Source organism: Babylonia areolata, chromosome 21 (genome assembly GCF_041734735.1).
Source record: "Babylonia areolata isolate BAREFJ2019XMU chromosome 21, ASM4173473v1, whole genome shotgun sequence".
Classification (NCBI taxonomy): domain Eukaryota; kingdom Metazoa; phylum Mollusca; class Gastropoda; order Neogastropoda; family Buccinidae; genus Babylonia; species Babylonia areolata.
In genome coordinates this window covers 20,282,674-20,302,673 of record NC_134896.1, presented here as the reverse complement: position 1 = coordinate 20,302,673, position 20,000 = coordinate 20,282,674, and the positions used below count along the sequence as shown (strand labels likewise).

General features: G+C 40.2%; 2 protein-coding genes across 2 annotated transcripts in view; both read right to left on the bottom strand.

Moving 5' to 3' along the window:
* Positions 1–11,695, bottom strand: part of LOC143296098 (N-alpha-acetyltransferase 20-like) — a 20,793-nt gene extending 9,098 nt beyond the window's left edge. The window contains exons 1-5 of the mRNA XM_076607870.1: positions 11,546–11,695; positions 9,832–9,856; positions 8,584–8,674; positions 6,597–6,726; positions 5,037–5,173 (exon numbers count right to left, since the gene is read on the bottom strand). Coding sequence (XP_076463985.1) covers positions 5,037–5,173; positions 6,597–6,726; positions 8,584–8,674; positions 9,832–9,856; positions 11,546–11,598 — 436 coding nt within the window. The 5' untranslated portion in view covers positions 11,599–11,695. The remainder of the gene's footprint in view (positions 1–5,036; positions 5,174–6,596; positions 6,727–8,583; positions 8,675–9,831; positions 9,857–11,545) is intronic.
* Positions 11,696–17,750: 6,055 nt separating this feature from the next.
* The window catches only part of LOC143296379 (uncharacterized), an 11,556-nt gene continuing 9,306 nt past the window's right edge, over positions 17,751–20,000 (bottom strand). Inside the window, exon 3 of the mRNA XM_076608259.1 lies at positions 17,751–18,709. Within this exon, the coding sequence (XP_076464374.1) occupies positions 18,597–18,709 (113 nt within the window). The 3' untranslated portion in view covers positions 17,751–18,596. The remainder of the gene's footprint in view (positions 18,710–20,000) is intronic.

The window sequence follows — 20,000 nt, the reverse complement described above, 5'->3', positions numbered from 1 at the left end:
CTCTCCCCCCACTCTCTTTCACAATCACAATGACATGCAGGCCCATGCATACACACAGACCCTGACCCAGACACACACACACACACACACACACACATACTCGATTTTAGCTTCTGAGTCTATCTTTTCTTTTATTTACTCATTTGCTTGTTTGGTGGTGTGTTTTTTTTGTGTTTTTATTTTTATTTTTGTGTGTGTTTGTTTCTTTGTTTGTTTTTCATTCAGTTTTTTGTTTGATTTGGTGTGCTTATTTTTTGTTGTTTTTTTGGGTTGGGAAGGAGATGTTTACAAGATGCTTTATTACATAAAGTTTAAGTTTAAAAACTGCTTTTCAAGAACACTACTTTTCTATTTCAACTGCCACATGCGACATGTGCATTCTATGTACAATGAAAAAAGAAAATGAGAGACAGTGAAACTCTGATGATATAGCACACACATACACACACACACACACACGCACTGACAATGACACACTGACACACACACATGGTGTATACATTCATACACATAGACAGAGATGAAAGAAGCATATCAAATGATGCTCCACATGTTCTGCGAACAGTCTTGCACAACCACTGTTTTCGTTTCCCTTCATCAGTTCATGTATGCAGAAATATATATTCATATATTTGTTTTTGTATCACTTTTTTCTCAAATGATTCAGAGTAAACTTTTCCAAAGATTTCTTTGTGTGTGTGTGTGTGTGTGTGTGTGTGTGTGTGTGTGTGTGATCAACAACTTTTTTCTCACTGTGGGCTGTCTTACTTGCGTGACACTGCAGATATGACTTTGGTGTATCATCTGAACTGAAAGACTGACAGTAATACTCAAGCCACCATGAAAGGCCTTGTGTGGCTAATTCTTGAGAGACTGGAACTTGGGACTCAGGGTTTCTCTGCTAATCACAGACAGTTGCACTTTCCACTGGGTTTCCACTCCACTTTGTGATTTTGACAGAATAACATATTCCACTGAAAAACATGACTGGACAGAGAGGATGCATTTAATCATATTTAAAATATATACATGTGTACACACATCTATATGCACACACACTTACACTCCCCCCCCCCCCCCCCGCCCCCCCCCCCACACACACACAGAGAAATGTATACTAAACATACAGACTCTCTCAACACTGAGAGGGACAGAAGCACAGTTTTGTGCATCAAGACAATAATAAAGAATACTCTCTCAACTGGAGAATAGAGAATGTGCAGGAGAGACAGAATAAGAAGACACACTTAAGTTTATATGTGAAACAACAACCATAATAACAGTATTTATTAGTGATAACATAAATGATAAGATTACTGATACTAACATGTTGGTTTGTTTTTCCCCTTACAATAATATTTATTGGGATCAACAAAGAGAGACAACCACAAAGGACTAAGTTGGGTTTTTTCCCCCAACAATCAATTATCTCCCTTCTCTATTCCAAAAATTAATAGGCAAACAGTAAATTGAGTATGAACTGTTGTCATGCAATTAAAATGACAACCCTGGACACAAATAATAATAACAACAATAAAAATAATAATTATAAAAAAAAACAATGTGAATCATGTATTTTTAAACAATAACTTGAATAAGGTTCATATACCAATGTACAAAGTCAAAAAGCTTGCAAAAAGCTACTGTCATACAGAGGTGTAGAAAAAAAAATGCTGAGAAAAAATTTTCCATCCTTAGTTTTACGATTTTCTCTCTGTGTAAAACTGTCATACAACTGTGTAGTGCGTAAAACTCTCATAACTCTCATACAAAGGTGTAGTGTGTAAAACTGTCATACAAACGTGTGGCAAAAAATACTGAAAAAAAAGTTCAATCCTTAGTTCGTATGATTTACTCTTGTTTGTGAAACTGTCACACAAAGGTGTAGTTGCAGTGTTATTCTTCTGGAGTGTGCTTGCACATGTATACATTTGTGTGACTATTTGTGTCTTGTGAATCAGTGAAGGCTGTGTATTTTATCAAATCATGAGTTTGTGTGACAAACGGGAGATATGAGAAAATTAATTACAAACTGAGAGAAATATGTTCCTGTATTGGGTGCAAACATATCCAAGGTGATTATCAAAGACAAACTTCCTCATATCCTCAGAATCAGTCAAAACTGAAAATGATCTATTTAATGAATAGTAGAGAGTGGTAACTCTCTCCATTCAAAAGGTATACAACTTCAGGTCAATGCTGCTTACACCACTAATTCAGCTAGCACACAGGTGAACAAATTTCTATCAGCGCTGCTGTGTGCACATGTCAAATGATCATTATAAGTACAAGCCCAGCACCTTTTTTTTTTGTGTGTGTGTGTGTGTTTTGAAGAAGTGTTTGGGTTTGTTCCAATTTACCTTTTATTTACTTATGAATGGCTAGCATAAGCAGCACTGACTTGAAGTTGTGTGAATAAAGAGAGTTACCACTCTTTACTATTTGGTTATCATTTGTTCTCCTGGCCTCGTTGTTTATCCATTTCAGATCTATTCAATATTTTTCATACTTATCCAGCCAATCACAAACCTGTCTTGTTTTGATTTTCATGTAGTTAAAAAAAATATTTAAAAAAATAAAAAAAATCTTTTTAATATTAAAAATCTAATTTCCCTTCTCAGTTCTAGTTTCAATGTGTCAAAGCATGCAGACTTATCCATACATACATGCTACACCACATCTGTTTTCTTCTTTTTTTTTCTTTTTGAGCAGATAACTGATCCACACATAAACCAAAGCGGCAGTCAGGGCTTTATACTTATAAATTATTAAAAAATTTACAGAATGACAGATCTCCTCAGTAATGATACAGTATAAACCAGGTCCAATATTGCACATCACAGAATGGTTTTTGATAAAAATTCATGGGAAATGGCCTAACTATCTCCTCTTTAAATTTTTTCTCTCCCCTCAACATGTATCATTAAACACAGGTCAACATACATAGATTCACTGTCTTGTTTAAACTCCACCCAAATCCCCAACCATCCCACGCCAACCAATACCTAACTTCAACTGTTCTAGCCCCCTTTTTCCACCCAATTCACTTGCAGGGTGATGTTCAAAGACGGTTGACAACTCAAGCTGGATCAAAGGGACAGTATTTAACGTGCCACCTTATGTTATGCCCCTTGATTGAATCATTATCTTCCACATGGATGAGAAACTACAATTTTTGTCAGAAAGATTGTTTTAGGATCAGCAATTTTAAAACTAAAACCAGAAAGAATATTTTACAACTCTGCTTTAACAGAAACTTTTTCTTTTGCCCTTGAAGTGAGCCAATTTATAAAATTTTACAAGACTGGGCCATTCTTAAACTGCTCAAAATCCAAGAACCAAGCCCAAGACAACTTGACCTTCAGGTTATATGGCAATATTTCATACAACTCAGCCTGATCCACTTTATTTTTTATTTTCATTTCTTTTTTTTTTAAACCTGAATACTAAGGGTTTCTTCTGCTGTTGCAGGGGTTGCTTTTTGATGAGGTCATCCAAGGAGCCTCCAAGATAAAACTTTACATTCAACCAGGCATTTAAAATGTAACTGGCTCAAAAACTACTGCCCAACTAACATGTTCATAATTGACAGTTCAATCACTGATTCAGTATACTAATACATGTGTATTCATAATAGTATTAATACGAATCAGTCTGAATTGAAACAAGTTCAACAGGAAACCGGAGTCTGCACAAGTGGGTCATGGTTAAGTATGTGTAATATAAATTATGGTTTGTTGTCTTGTTGTGCTCTGTACCTGATGTTTCTCAATACATTGACAGGTTTTAAATTCACTAAATTTGTATCTGAATGATAACAAGAAAATATTTCCACTTTTATTCCTGATTCTGCCATTGTAAATGACACAAATGAATAATACCAATATACACAAATCTTGTAGTTCTAAAGTTTTCATCACAGTCACCTCAATTTGTTTTGGAGCACAAGAGAGCAAGCACATACTAACACACACACACACACCAGAAGATGTTTTCCTCAAAAAGGTAATGATAATAAAGTGTGATGGGACGAGGGGGGTGTGATCTATGAGCATGTTTCACAAGACCACAGGAAGCTTTCAAAACATGCAGGGCTGTTTAATCACATGCCAGATGCCACGATTCAAAATTCTAGGGGGGGAAGTTTCTGTAAGTGATCTATATATCCAACCAAAATGTGCAAATGACCCACTACCCTAGAGTGTTTTTTTTTGTGTGTGTGTGTTAGCCTTCTGATGTATTCTGCTTATGTGCTGTATACTTTTCCAACTGCCCAATCGTCAAATAGTACAAACATCATTCATCATCTTGGAAATCTGCATCCTTGCTTTATCTTTTTCATGACCCCTATTTCTGCATAAAAATTCTTCCATACTATGTACATATGATTCTTTTATAAACAAACAAACAAACAAAAACAACATGTGAGCCACCTCCACATACTTTGTCATCATGTTTCTGGGAAAAGCATCAGTATAAACATCACACCTGTCAACAATTTACTTTAGAAGGGGAGTACCAATATATACATATATTACTATAATTTTCATTATCATAATTTCAAAAATACCTTGCTCACTCTCTTTTGTTTGTACACATAACACCCTCTCTGTATTTCACATTAGCAGACACATATTCACACACACACACACACACACACACACACAGAGTATCTTTCATTTTATAATACTTTAAAGTATTTATTTGTTTATTTTTGTTTATTCGTTTCATTTCATTCAATGTTAAGGTTTCATACTAATTTAGGGTAGGCTCTCAAGGCCTGAGCAGCATGTTGGGTTTATGTGTAGGTCAGGTATCTGCTCTCTCTTTTTTTTTTTTCTTTTTTTTATGTATCAGATGTGGTGCAGCATACACAGATCAGTCCAATCAGTCTGCATGCTTTGACACTTCCTTAAAACTGAAACTCACACACACACACACACACACACACACACACACACAAAAAACACAAAACTAAAAAAATAATTCAAGAAACAACAAATCATGCAAAACACATGAAAACAAGCCACACTCACCAAAAGCGTCCTCATCCACCTCCCCAGAGTAATACTCCAACACCCTCCTGTACACCGTGTAGCCCAACTTCTCATACATGGCCACAGCCACTTTGTTGGACACCCGCACAAACAGGTCCACGAAGAAACAGTGCTTGCTGCAAAACAACCCAGCACAAAAAAAAAAAGCTGTGAAGATCGTACTGTCTAGAAACTATTGCGGCGCACTGAACTAGTTGTAACCAAACCTTTCAAAGGACAAATAAGGGAGACCAATTAAATATAAAAAAAAAAAAATCATCAGTCTGCGTCTTCCCAACTATGCATGCAACAATAACTGCAAGAATGTGAAAAACAAACATGTGTTTTAATACATACCCAGCTTCTCTCTCTTTCACACACACACCACACCACACCACACCACACCACACGCAACACGAACAACACACACACACACACACACAACCGGTACTGGGGACAAAAAACAGAAGTCTGCACGTTTCAGTTGGTACACAATTTTATTTTGTTTTAACACTTCTCTTCAGTAGGTTTGCTCATTCTGTAAACTAATGTCTAATCATTTTTTTCTGTGTGCGCGTTGTTCAGATGTGAGTGCTTCTGTGAATGTGCATTTGCCCTGTGTTTGATTTTTTTGTCCTTTTAAGCCAAAACATTCAGCATCTGTGGATAAATAAGGATAAACCAAGAAAGGATTAACCAGGTTATTAACAAATTAATAGACATTCTGCTAATAATGATACACAAACATAACAAACTGATCATCAAAAGCAAAGTTTCTGTAGGTTTCATTACAGAAAAACAGTTCAATATGAGTATGCAGCAGGGATTCCTTTTGGTGTGAAATTCACCTCAGTCAGTGACATACATTTCAGCGTTGTCAGCACAGGTGTCTTTTATTCCATCTCTAAACTGTCCCTGTTGTCTGCATATATGCATAGTTCTTCCATCTCCAGACTGTCTACTGAATGCAGTGCCATTTCACAAAACAAACGTGCTGGTTTTTTCCCATCACCAAACTGTCCAGGGGTGAATTTTTGTTTGTTTGTTTGTTTGTTTTTAATTTTTTTTTTCATTCAACCCATGTCTTTTTTTCCAGCTCCAAACTGTCCACTGTCTATATCTGTGAAACTGCATGTTTGGTGCATATCTGTTATGCATGTGTGGGTGTACGTCTGAATGTGTGTCTTCATGTTTTACATTTATTTGCTTATTTATCATCATTGTTGTCTTATTTATTTATTTATTTATTATTATTATTATTACTACTATCTTTTTTTTTTATATTATAATTATTCTTTATTTATTTATTTATGTAAGCTTATCTATTATCTATTCACCTTCTTCTTTTTTTTCTTTTTTTTTGCCTTTTTAATTTTTTTGTCCTTTTTTTTTCTCTCCTCAAGGCCTGACTAAGCGCGTTGGGTTACGCTGCTGGTCAGGCATCTGCTTGGCAGATGTGGTGTAGCGTATATGGATTTGTCCAAACGCAGTGACGCCTCCTTGAGCTACTGAATCTGAAACTGTCCACTGTCTCAGTGTGTGTAGTGTTGTTTCACTCACTTTTCAGAGATTTCCTCCAGGCTGTGCATGAGGGTGGCAGCCAGACCCAGCCGCCGATAGTCGTTGGCCACGCTCAGCGCTGTCACATGCCCGTGCCAGTTCTCTCCCTGTCCCTCTGCCTTCCCCATTACTGCAACACAGGTGTATGGAAACAGACAACTGACTTGTGCACACATGAATATATGCATGCAGGAAAGTGTTTGAGCATGTGCATATGCATGCCCACACTTACACACACACATACATACAAACACAATCACATATATAAACATACATGTATCATGTTCACAAATTCAATGACTTATTAATGATTGAAACACACAGGCATGTGCGCGCGCACGCACGCACACACACACACACACACACACAGGGATGTGCAGCTATCTTTAAAATGCTTTGGTCTATTGGTGAACACTTCCCAGGTATTTTTTTCAAACTATTTGACATGCAAATCTTTTTTCAAACTATTTGACATGCAAATCAAACCAATTTTGACATACAGAGCAGAAGTTTGGGGTTTGACTGGAAATCAAGAGTGCATTGAAAGGGTGCACCTGTCTGCAATGAAGTGTCTTTTGGGCGTGAGTCAGAGAGCACCAAGACACTTGATTTACGGTGAACTTGGTCGCTATCCCCTGTATGTGACCACCTACTCCAAGTGCATTAAATTTGGGCTTGATGTTGTCTTTATGGATAATGACCGTTTCCCTAAGAAAGCTTATAATATAATGCTATCATTACAAAGTCATAATTATTGTACTTGGGCTTGCTCTGTGAGAAATGTTTCATATAAATTTGGATTTGGTGTTGTTTGGGAGGCTCAGTCAATTGGTAATGTCAAAATGTTTATGATTGAATTTAAGCAGCGTGTGGTTGATTGCTTTACTCAAGACTGGCATTTAGTTCTCCAGTCTCACGCTTTTCATAATGTATATTCAATTTATAATCAGTCCCTGACACTCTAAGTTAAACCTTACTTGAACAATGTCAAATGTATAAATATGCACCGTGTTTTTGCACGGTTTAGAATTGGAATGTTCAACTTGCGCTCACACTTTCTGCAGTTCGATTATGATGGGCAAAGTAGGAATTGTCCTTTTTGTGATGACACTCCAGAAACCGAAATGCATTTTCTCTTGGTCTGCCCTAAGTACTGTTCTCTGCGTTCCCAGTTTATTCCTGCTAAATTTCACAAACATCCAAGTGCTTTTAAGATGTCCATGTTGTTATCTTGTGCGAGTGAGAGACTGAGTGTCAGAATATGCAAATTTGTATTCAAGGTGTTTTCGTTACGAGCAAATGCTCTCGAATCGTTATCGATGCCCATGTACTTCAATGATTGTCCTAATATTCATTTCCCTGTATTAATTCTGTTTGTCCTTGTGAGCTCCACTGTTATGGACCTGTGGTCTGACAATTAAAATATTTCGACTTCGACTTCGAAAGTCCCTTCTGTCCACTTGACATGTAAATGTTCACAAATTCAACATCTTTTTAATTTCATTATGTATTCTTTCTTCTCTGCATACAGAAAGACTTGGAGCGAGAGAGAAGGGCACTGAGGCAGACATGGACATTTGACAGAGAGACAGATTCCTTCCTTCTCGTACTTTATTCAAAGCTCAAAATGACTTCAAAAATCATCACTGAGTCATATCAATAATCCTGTTTTATAAAATTACTTTGAATATTGCATCATGAAATGCTTAAAATCAAACAATAACTGAATAAGTCTTCAGCAGTTGAAAAGGTGTTTTGATGAGAAATTACTTAGCATTTAACACATGAAATAACTTTGTGTTTTTTGGTTCTTTGTTGTTGTTGTTGTTTTTGTTTTGTTTTGTGACAGTTTAATGGGAAATAAAATCCTTTTTAGCAGCTAACATTTAAATACAGGTTATGAAATATGAATTTCTAAAGTGGTTAAAAATCATGCACAATAAAAAAGTTAATCCAAGGAAACATTCTTGCTCAAACTCAGACTTACTGTATCCCATGATCTCCCCGCTTGGTGACTCTGCCACCTGGAAATATTCTGGCCAGTGGGCCAGGTACTGCATGTAGAATGGCAGACCATACTGAGGACAGTTCAGGAATGACAATTCAGGTATACTGACAGAACAGATAATATATAAATAATGATATAAACTGGAAATGGGGCAGAACATTTTTTTTAACCCATTCAGTGCAAGACATTTTTGTTATAAAAAAAGAAAAAGAAAAAAAGGAAAATAAATAAATAAATAAATAAAATGCTCTCCCCACTGCCAGGGAATTTGAGGATTCAAGGGTAATAAACATTAAAAAATTCTAGCACAAAAACTGTAAGAAATACAGAAAGAAAGTATATGTTTTTCTGAAGGAAAATGAATGTGGATTGACACATGTGCTCTCACATACCAAAGTATTCTTATCAGTTGGCCAAGTACAATATCCACCATTTTGTCATGTGGCTTAACTAGCACTTGCCTGGATGAGACAATTAAGCTTTTCCCTAAAACAGATGGTGATGATATACTTTTTACTATTGTGTGGTCACAGTTGTGCTTTATCAGGGCATCTAATAACTTAAATAAATAAATAAATAAATAATCTAAGGGGTCCCAGAAACTCTTTCACCATAATTCTTGGGGGTTACTCACTATCTCCAGACTCAACAGGTCACTTTATATTTAATCCTGGACATTTTTATCAAATGCTAAACATATACAATGCAGACTGAAACTCCAATACACTACTTTTGCTCTTCCTATGTGTTCATTCTGGATTTTTTTTTTTTTTTTTTTTTTTTTTTTTAGTAGTGCCCCAGGGACCTACTCAATGACCATGCAGTGCGTCTTTCCATTTTTAAAGCATCAGGGACATCTCAACAGGGATTTAAAACTGAAACGAATCACATGAAGACTGCAAATAAAAACTAACACAATCAGCAGAATGACACATGCTGTGAAGTAAGTGACTGATCACCAGACAAGCTAAGCATGAACTGATGGTCCAGCACCTGGCTTGCACACTCAAACCATGGTTCCAAGGCGGCGACATCCCACAGGGTAAAAGTATTCAGTATCTGAAGCCCTGTTTATACCAGTTTAAGAAGTGGTTAGATTTAAGGGGATATATCTCGCTAGTCCTATGTATAAGTATGCCATCATACTCATGGGCCTTAGTTTTGGTTTACTCAAATCACTGTGTAGTAAATACTGCTTGTCAAGCAATTGATATTGGTAAAGGATACAGTTTCTGTCAGAGGGTCCAAGTTCCTGGAACAGTGGAAGAAAAAAAAGTTGGCTTATGGTAAAATGTGCATGATATATTTAATGATGAGACCTTAAAAAAACAACATTTATTCAGTGCTTCTTCTTAGAGTTAAAAGCACTTTACATATATATATATATGTGTGTGTGTGTGTGTGTGTGTGTGTGTGTGTGTGTGTACAAAAGCTGTTGTTAGTATTAATGTAAGAAGTATAAATTTTATTATGGAACAAAAATCAAATAAACAAACAAACAAAAAACATACATAATCTGCACCCCCCCCCCCCCTCTCCCCCCACATGTATACGTATAGATATAATATCTAAATTATAATTCATCTAAATTATCTGTTATACATGTATAATTGTGCATAAAATTTATTAACTGTCATTATGTGAATGGCCACTTCAAATTATTTACAATAATTGAAAACAATATAATTCACACATGTAACCACACACACACACACACACACACACACACACACACACACATACACACACACATATGCATGCACACACACAAGCACACACACATGTATGTGCATGCACACACACAGAGCACACACACACACACACACACACACACAGACTGAGGAAGAATATAGAGATGGAATTCAAATGTATTAAACTCTTTCCAAAATTTTCACTTGAAACCTTTTCTGTGACTCATACTAATCATAGCAACAGATCTAATAACTGTGCAAGAGATAATAGACAATCACAATGTGCCTTGAAATTGTAAAACTGAATTTAAAAACAAAAACTACAGTATACTATACATTCACATACATTTGTCAGACTCAACCATACCACCTGTGTATGTCTACATGAAAGTGCACACAAGCACAGTTCTCTCTCTCTATCCCTTACTCAGATATAATGTAATATACATATCTAACTTTTCAAAGTATCAAATGTGAGTTGTGGCTGTACATCCTTAACAATTGACACAGAAAGAACTATCCCTCAGTCCTCATAATCACAGACAAGGAAATGAGAGCTGTTTTAAGTGGTTTTATCACTAGCACTACTCGATATAAATCACTTCCAAATGGTCCACTAATAGTAATATGACTGATGATACATGTACTGGTGGAGAAGTCCACACACACACACACACACACACACACACACACTTTCTCTTTCTCTAGAGCTCTATTTATTTGTCCCAACCCTCGTTGTATCCAGAGGTATATATAGATCTTTACTTTTTAGTAATAGTATCCTTAATTCTGACCTATCTGGTTCCAAACAAAAATATCAGAAACGACCGCATATATCAAAATTAACAATAAAAACCTTCAAAAGAGAGTTGAAAACGACAGAACATCATATCCAACATCTACTAATGATAATATCGGTTCAATTATGCACGATAATTTACTTAAAAACAGGCCCCGACCTTTAAGATACTAAAATCCACCTGCTATAATATCCACATTTCTTCCCCTCCACTCCTCTGTCTGGCTGGCAGAGTGAACGTCCACGCCTTGAAAACACTATAGAAATTAGTCTATAAATCTTACATCAAACATTAATGGACTGATCTCTCCATTTGGTGGTATGTCTGCATAAGTGTGGCAAAAACAGTAGCCTACTGTCATTTCTAGCTCATTGCTGTAAACACCGACTGTTTTCAATTTCTAAACCAAAGCTCATCTGCACAGCACCTATTTTACTTAACGTCACTTACACGTTGTTGAATTTGAAAAGATCGTCACATGTAAACTGCCTGATCGTCGTCATTGTGAAAGCTATATGGAAACCAGTATTAGTAACAGAATCAGAATTTAGAACAGCAGCTTTTCCCAGTCACCATGCTGGTTATGATGGCTTAATTGCGAGTAGAGTCCCTTGTTTTTCTAAGAAATGATTTGCCGAACATTTCCCAAACAGTGCAAGTGATGCAGAGGGAGCGGCACGGACGTTTATTCGTCCGTGGAGAGCGCACTTTCTTCTTCTTCTTCTTCTTTTGTTGTTGTTGTTGTTGTTGTTGTTGTTGTTGTTTTCTCTGGTTCACTTATGATACAGGAACAGTTATTTGGGCCAGTTCATCTGATACACACCGACTCACCGACTGACTCACCGGCCGTCATACTGAGATAGGGACAAACTGAACTCACTGATGATGACGATAACTCCGTTGTGCCAAAGTCATTAAGTTTCATTGACTGGCAGTTCAGTTTTTCAAGGACGGAGGCGTCACTTCGTTCGGACAAATCCATCCATGCTACACCACATCTGCTAGGCCTGAGATTCTAGTGACCGTCAGCAGTATAACCCAACTGACTGTGACGCTCTTAGTCAGGCCTCAGTCAGCGACAACGCATGTGTGCATGCAAAAAGAGTTGTGTACCTATTTCAGTGGGTTTCGCCGTTTAGAATTTTGCCAGAGGACAACATTCTCGTTGCTATGGGTTCCTTTTCACCGGGTGTCCGCCAAGTGCATTCTGCACTCCGTCGGGACCTCGGTTCGTCGTTTCATCCGAATGACCAGACGCTCAGTTTGATTTTCCAGTCAACTGACTCGAAACTTGGGAGAAAGGACGAGAGCGCCCGGGATTCGAACCCAGACTCTCACCGACTCTCTGTATTGGCAGCCGGGTGAGCGTCGTTTGTCCGGAACTCATAAACCATCATATCTGCCACTTTACTCACTAAGTCAGTAAACGCTAATGCCATGTAGGTAAAAATTGTGGACCCCACGATGTGCCACTTCAAAATCTGTTGTCAAAGAATAAATCTCTCTCTCTCTCTCTCTCTCTCTCTCTCTCTCTCGTGTGTGTGTGTGTGGGTGGGTTGGTTGGTGTGGGTGTGGGTACGTGTGCTCGCCGCCACGCGTGCCGGTGTGTGTGTGTGTGTGTGTATGCCCGGTGCACGCGCGAGCTTGCACTCTGCTCGTTCCTGTGTGCGTCCTTTCTCCGGCTTCCTTCTATAGTGACTGCAGATCAATGTTAACACATTGAGCAGATGTGATGGTCAATACAGCTGTGGTTTCTGATGGGTCAGCTTACTGAGGGCTGGCAGCTAGAGTCTCCAAAGTCGATGGGCTGTGAGAGTGCTTTTTGTTGTCGGTTGATGCTCTATTTGCTGCTTCAACTCGGCTTTCAAGTGACATGATTAGAGAGAGAGAGAGATGGGGGGCACGGGGGGAGGTGGGGGGTAGTGGGTAGGGGGGGGGGGACAGGCAGACAGACGGAGATAGAGATGGGGGTGGGCAGCGCAGCACTGAGAGAGAAGGGGGAGAGCAGCGATAATAATAGTTCAATGGACTCTGATGCCAGGGGTGAAGGGGCGGGAGAGGAGGGAAGAAAGAAAGATACATAATTTTAGGCAGAGGCTGACACAACAGACACTGTCACCGACACATTCGTTATTGTGAAAGCTTAGGTTTTATTTATTCACTACTCCTCGTGTCTAGGTGTTGAAAATCAGTGTGACGAATGCCGATGGCCACGGAGTCAGCCTTCCAAACCTTGGAGAGAGTCCCTACCCTGGTATGCCCGATATCGTAGTCTCCCAGCCAGGTGTCCTGAAACTTCTTCAGAAACTGGAGTCCCAGTGAGGAGTCTGGTCCTCACGGCATCCCGCCCGCCTGCTCCGTATCGTCGCTGCAAAGATTACCTCAACTCTCACCCTCCTCTCAGTTCAACAGCCTCCTCCTCCTCTTCTTCAGCTTCCCCGATGCATAGGGACATGACCTTGCACACCCCATTTTCAAGAAAGGCGACCGAAATGAAGCCTCAAACTACCCACCATCTCCCTGTCTTCCATCTGCGGAAAGACGTTGGAGCATTGACTGCCCATTTTGACAAACATAAATCCTAACCAACTGCCAGCAAGGGCAGCTCATGCGAAACCCAGCACAATGACCTTGCCAAAGAACTTCACAGAGGAGGTCAAACTGACACAATCCTCGATTTTGCAAAGGCCTTCGACAAAGTTCCCCATCAACACCTCCCCCTTAAGCTCTATCACTATATGTCTGTGGTTCCACCTTTCTTTGGATACGGAGTTTCCTCCTGAATAGGACCCAAGAAGCAGTAGTTGAGGGGCTTCAGTCACGGGTTGGTCAAGAGTTCACCAAGGCTCAGTATTTGGCCCCAATCTCTTCCTGGTATGTATCAACGACCTGAGCAAAAGCACCAAAGCCCGGGTTCACCTTTTTACTGATGACGCCATATTCTACCAGCACACCAGCTGTGCCTAGACTCGCACCCGTTGCAGGGAGACCTGAGAACTCTCGAAGAATGGGAGTGAACATGGCAGATGAACTTTCGTTAATGTTGACAAATGTCGCGTCCTCACCATCTCCAGAAAGAGAAATCCAGTCCTGACCAATTATAAACTGCATTGTCAGTCACTTCTTATTCTTCTTCGTTCGTGGGCTGCAGCTCCCACGTTCACTCGCATGGACACGAGTGGGCTTTTACTGACGTGTATGACCGTTTTTACCCCGCCATGTAGGCAGCCATACTCCGTTTTCGGAGGTGTGCATGCTGGGTATGTTCTTGTTTCTGTAACCCTATGTATAATCTCTATTGTTCCAACCATTTCTTTCCCCCATATTTTCTCCTCTTTCCTTACTCCTTCGCTCTCTTACTCCGCCTTTTTCCCCACTGACTCTCTCACTCCCCCCCCCCCCCCCCTCATCCACCCTCCCGTCTCTTAGTTCCCGCCCCCCCCCCTCACCCCCCCCTCTCCCGGCCCCCCACGCCCCCTTCGCTTTTTTTTTTGTCACCACTCCATTCTCTCCCATCGTTTTCTATATCTCCCATCTCTCTCCTATCCTCTTTCTCCACCCTCCCCCCCCCCACCCTCCCCAACCCCATCCCTACACCCCACCCCTCACTCATTGATTGATTATTTGCTGATCACGGTTTCTCTCTGTGTTTCGCCCAATAGTCACACCAAACGGCACCACACAGTCGTGATTTGGCTACTTCCTTGGATACGGAGGCTTGGCGATGTTTATTGCTTGTTGTTAAGGGCAAAGCGTTGAATGTGTGTGTGTGTGTGTGTGTGTGTGTGTGTGTCTGAATATCTTTGTGGGTGTGTGGGCGTTTGTGGGCGCGTGTTTTATGTGTACTTTTTTCTCTCTTTTTTTTGTGTGTGCCGCAATTATTTCATCATTCACTGCTTTTTAGGTTCTATGTGTTCAAAACCAATCTGACGAGTGCCGATGGCCGAGTGGTGAAGGCATTATTCCCGGCAGCGTTTGCAGGTCTGGTGGCAGAGGTTTAGATCTGCCTTATCCTCCTCCCCCCTCCCCGCCCCCACCCCCACCCCAAGTGTGTTAAACGCTTGCGAATGATGAGATACGTGGGTATACGTTATAGATCTCGTGATCCATGTTATCTTTCGACGAGTTATGGAAATGTGAACACACCAATATGAGCCAGAATATGCTGCATACTTAGCAAACGAAACAAATACAAACGTTCATCCGTGCGCGCGCGCGCGCGCGCGCACGCACACACACACACACACACACACACACACACACACACACACACACACACACACACAGAGGGGGGGGGGGGGGGGGCGGGGAAGGGAGACTCCTGTCGCTCTCCATTCTCTGTTCAATACTCCATGATAGTTTTTTTTCTGCATCAATCACCATAACACAAAGTCAAGTATTCCACAATGCTACACTTAATTGCCATTTGCTGTGAGGATTCAGAAAGCTTTCGGTTTTGATTACCTAAAATAAACTGAGATGAAATAAAATTAAAATGAGTTAAATAATTTTACTGAAGGGAAAATGACAGCCGAAAAAAAAAAGAAAAAAGAAAAAGAAAAAAAGAAAGCTTCAGAAAAACACATACTTTAAAGGTACAAATCATTTTTCAACGAGATTTAAACACACACACACACACACACACACACACACAAACCTGATATTGTGTCTCAGAATTTATTTTCAACCATGAACATGTAACGTGAGGTGTCAACAGAACGAAGTATCGATGTTGCATAATGGTTGTTGCGTTGTCCGCCTGCGAGATCTATCGCGCGGGCGCGCGCGCGCGTGTGTGTGTGTGTGTGGTCTAAATATCAGCTGCAATGTGAGGATTGCGTATGATATTTAAGGTTTACGAGAAAATAAAAATGCACATGTCTTGCAGCATGAAAGCCACAATACAGCTGTAGCTTGGACTCTCCGAATACCGTGGACACGATGGGGGACACAATTTTAATGGCATGGTGACTCAGTAAAAGTTACTCCGATTCCATTCATACTCAGAATCATGACACTGGTTTTGACAGAATACGATATGTATACTTTCTACCGCTCGTGATACATTCTATGTGAACAATACAACAAGTAAGGCTTTGTTGGTTTGATTTTGTAATCAGGATCACTGGAGACTGCACGCTTTTGCCGATTCAAACCAAAGTCATCGTGTTTACTTAGAGGGGTTAAGGTTAAGAACGATGTGTGCAAGTCTCTGGAACAAACTGTTTTTCCTTACTTTTCTTTTTCTTTTTTTCTTTTATATACACACACACACATATATATACATATATATATATATATATATATATATATATATATATATATATATTGTAATAGTGTAGTCTTCTATCGCGCTATGCACACACACACACACACACACACACACACACACACACACACACACACACAAATCTCACCTGTCACAAAGAAAGGAAGAAGAGAAGAATAGCGACACAGACATACCTGAAACAATTATTGTAAAAAGTTTGTTTGTTTTTTTGGGTTTTTTAATCAATCGTTCCAATTTCTCATCATGAAACCAAATTAATAAACTGTATACATCAGAACAGGGCATCTGGGATATAGATATGCTAAAAAATAAAATAAAAAAGGAGGGGGTGGATGGGTGGGTGGGGGGGGGGGGGGGGAGCTGTGGAAAAAAAAGATTGTTTGCTACAGCAAATGATATAATTATACAGTGTGCGTTATGTTGCCTTATGACACGAACAAATCGATATGGATTTCCATGATATGACATGAAAAAAAAAAAAAATCAATTCATCACTCACCGGTCGCGCGTGCTCACACACACATACACATACACGCGCGCGCGAGCAAACGCACACGCACACGCACACACACACACACACATCACATGCCTGCGCATGCACGAACACATGTACGTGCGCACGCACGCAAGCACACACGCGCGTGCACACAGACACACACAGACACACACACACACACACACACACACACACAGAGGCCTGCACTGTGACAGAAAGACAAAGGAGAGAGAGAGAGAGAGAGAGAGAGAGAACACTGTTATACGTTTCTCTACCCTCTGCAAACCCTCTTTAGTGCGTTCAGTAATTCTCTGAAAGGGCAGCATCAGGACATAATAAATCTGCAAGGTAACAACGAACACCATCACTTGCAGACGAGTATAATGCAAGCATCATAACTACACGTGTAACCAAACAACGCATCAAATTTACAGCTTTCCATAAATTATATCTGGGCAACTCTTAATTGGCGCCGGCCGAAAAAACACAAACCAAAATGATCGTTGTAAATAGCACTCGCATCTTCTTCCTCACCCTCCTAACCCCCCACCACCACCACAAAACAACAACAACAACAACAACAAAAAAAACATAAACATAATAGGTTTTCTATACGAACTTTAACAACACATATATTTGTGACGGTATAATTATTCACCCGAAAAAATCCACCTTCCTGCACATTCTCGGCCCTTGTGGAGTAATTCGATAGCAATGGGTTGGGGGAAGGGGGGAAGGGGGGGGGGGGTCGTATAAAAAAATTTATAAAAAAAAAAAAGAAAGGAAGAAGAAAAGAAAGAAAGCCGAACATTACGCCCAAACAACCATGACCAGGTGTTAACGTAGGTCACGTGACAGTTTAATCCTTTTCTTATCATCTCATCTTACTTCCGGTTTAAATCATACGTGAATTTAACAAAGTATTCGGAATCATTTTCTTTAGAAACTATAACTTCCCATTGAAACAAAATATCAAATTAACAAACGATTTCGAGGATGTTCCTCAGTAACCATGATATCCCCCGATGAAATAATGTTGGTGTTTAACGAAGTATTCGTGGATAGAATATTGATGAAATTCCGTTCGAACAAAGTACTGATAAAGGAGATGCCTTATCAGTGTTAAGGTATGTTAACTTCCAATCAAAACAAAGCATGATTTTTTTTTTTTTTTCAAAAAGTTATTTTCTTGATATTCCTTATTCTTTTGTATCGTATAACTTCACATGAAACTAAGTACAAAAATAATTAATTTTAACATAAAAATGGGAACAGTCATTACATGAAAGATGATTATAACAAGTTCAAATCACACACGGCACAGTTACAGAGCAAATTAGCGAATGAGATTGAGACGTTTTACATATGAAGGAACCCTCCCGCATCTGCACCCTTTCTGAGAGTGTTGAGACTAGAGAAAACACACACACACACACACACACACACACACACACACACATCAAGAGAGAGAGAGAGAGTCCGCGCCTTCAGTTTAAAATTGAGTGTTCTGTGTTCAGTGGAATGACACAATCGTTAACATCGATTTCTTTGGGAACGTGTTTTTCATGTTAGAATGGTAAAAGCGTTTCTCTGCTTTTCATCAGTGCACTGGATGATCACGAGGATTGATGTGGCCAACCCCGCCGTGGAACTTGAACATCGGATGACACATCATCATGTCGTCTGCGACATGACGTCATCACGGAATGACATCATCACACAGGCGGCAAAATGGCGCGCCCCACGTTGCCAGGGGAACCAAAGGCCCGCAACGCCAGGGCCTGTAAATCTTTCTCTCGCTGCTGCCTTTGCTCCGCACGGTGTTCAACTGCAACAGAGATTAACAGACATTTTGATAGTACTAACACAACAGCAGCAGCAAGAAAACATAGTAATAGCAGTTGTCCTCAGGAAGTAGTAGTCGTAGCAGTGGCAGCAACATCAGTGGTCGTAGTAGTGGTGGTGGTAGTAGAAGTCGCAGTAGTAGTTGTAGTAGTAGTGGTAGTAGTCTTCAATTTTACAAGCAATAGTTGGCTAGCAGCAGTTTTATGCCATCATGCCAAGTTTTTTTTTTTAAAGTTTTTTGTTTGTTTGTTTGTTTATTCTTTGTCGGGAAGAAGTATGAGCGAAATAGTAGCTGCGACGGCAACAACAGAAGTAGAAGTAGTGGGCATACTTCTCTCAGATTACTCCCCACAGCTCTGTTGCACCACAGGGAGCGCCGCGCCGAAGCAGAGTCGGCTTAGCGTCGGTTGGACTTCTACTCCAGTGAGTTCACCAGTGATCATGGTTCGAGGCCCGTTTCGGTATGATATGGTGTCCTTGGGAAAGACACTAATGTCCTGCCATTTTCCTCATTCCACTCATCTGAGATGTGAAGATGCTCTTGTTTGGCCAGCTGAAGGAACTTGGAAGACCCTGCAAGCGCTTCAAGGACACCTTGAAGACAAACCTCAAAGCCTGTGACATAGACATCGCTTCCTGGGAAATTGATGCCCTTGACCGCTCTCGCTGGAGGATGCTGTGCTCTAGTGGCATAAAGACGTTTGAAAACAAGAGAACGCTGGCCATTAAGGAGAAGCGTGAGCGAAGGAAGCAGGGCTCAACTTCTGGAGATGTTTTCCCTTGCAACTCCTGTGGGAAGTGCTGCGCATCCAGAATCGGCCTCTTCTCCCATTAAAATTTTGAGGACACACACCGACAGATAAGCCTGCCTGCCTACGGGAGACTCGGTCCGACGGGAGACTCCATAAAAAACTCATTTGAGATGTGAATTGGGTTCCTGACTTCGGTTGGAAAAGGTTGAAACGGCGGAAGGAGCTAGAGCATAGGGTCCCTTCTTCGAGCCCTGGACACAGTAGATACAAATTCACTATCCCGATGGTCGTAAAAGGCTATGTGGGACCTTTTACATACAAACGGTGCACTCCCCGAAATACTAACGCATCTCCTGCTACACAAATCAGTGTGTGTGTGTGTGTGTGTGTTATCCATCGAATATCACTTAATGTGGAAATGCGTACAACCCAGTGAAGACTAAACTAAAAACTCAATGAATACAGTTTCTTCCCCAAAGCCATCATTTCGTGGAACTCTCCGCCAGCATCGTTCTGCTGGGA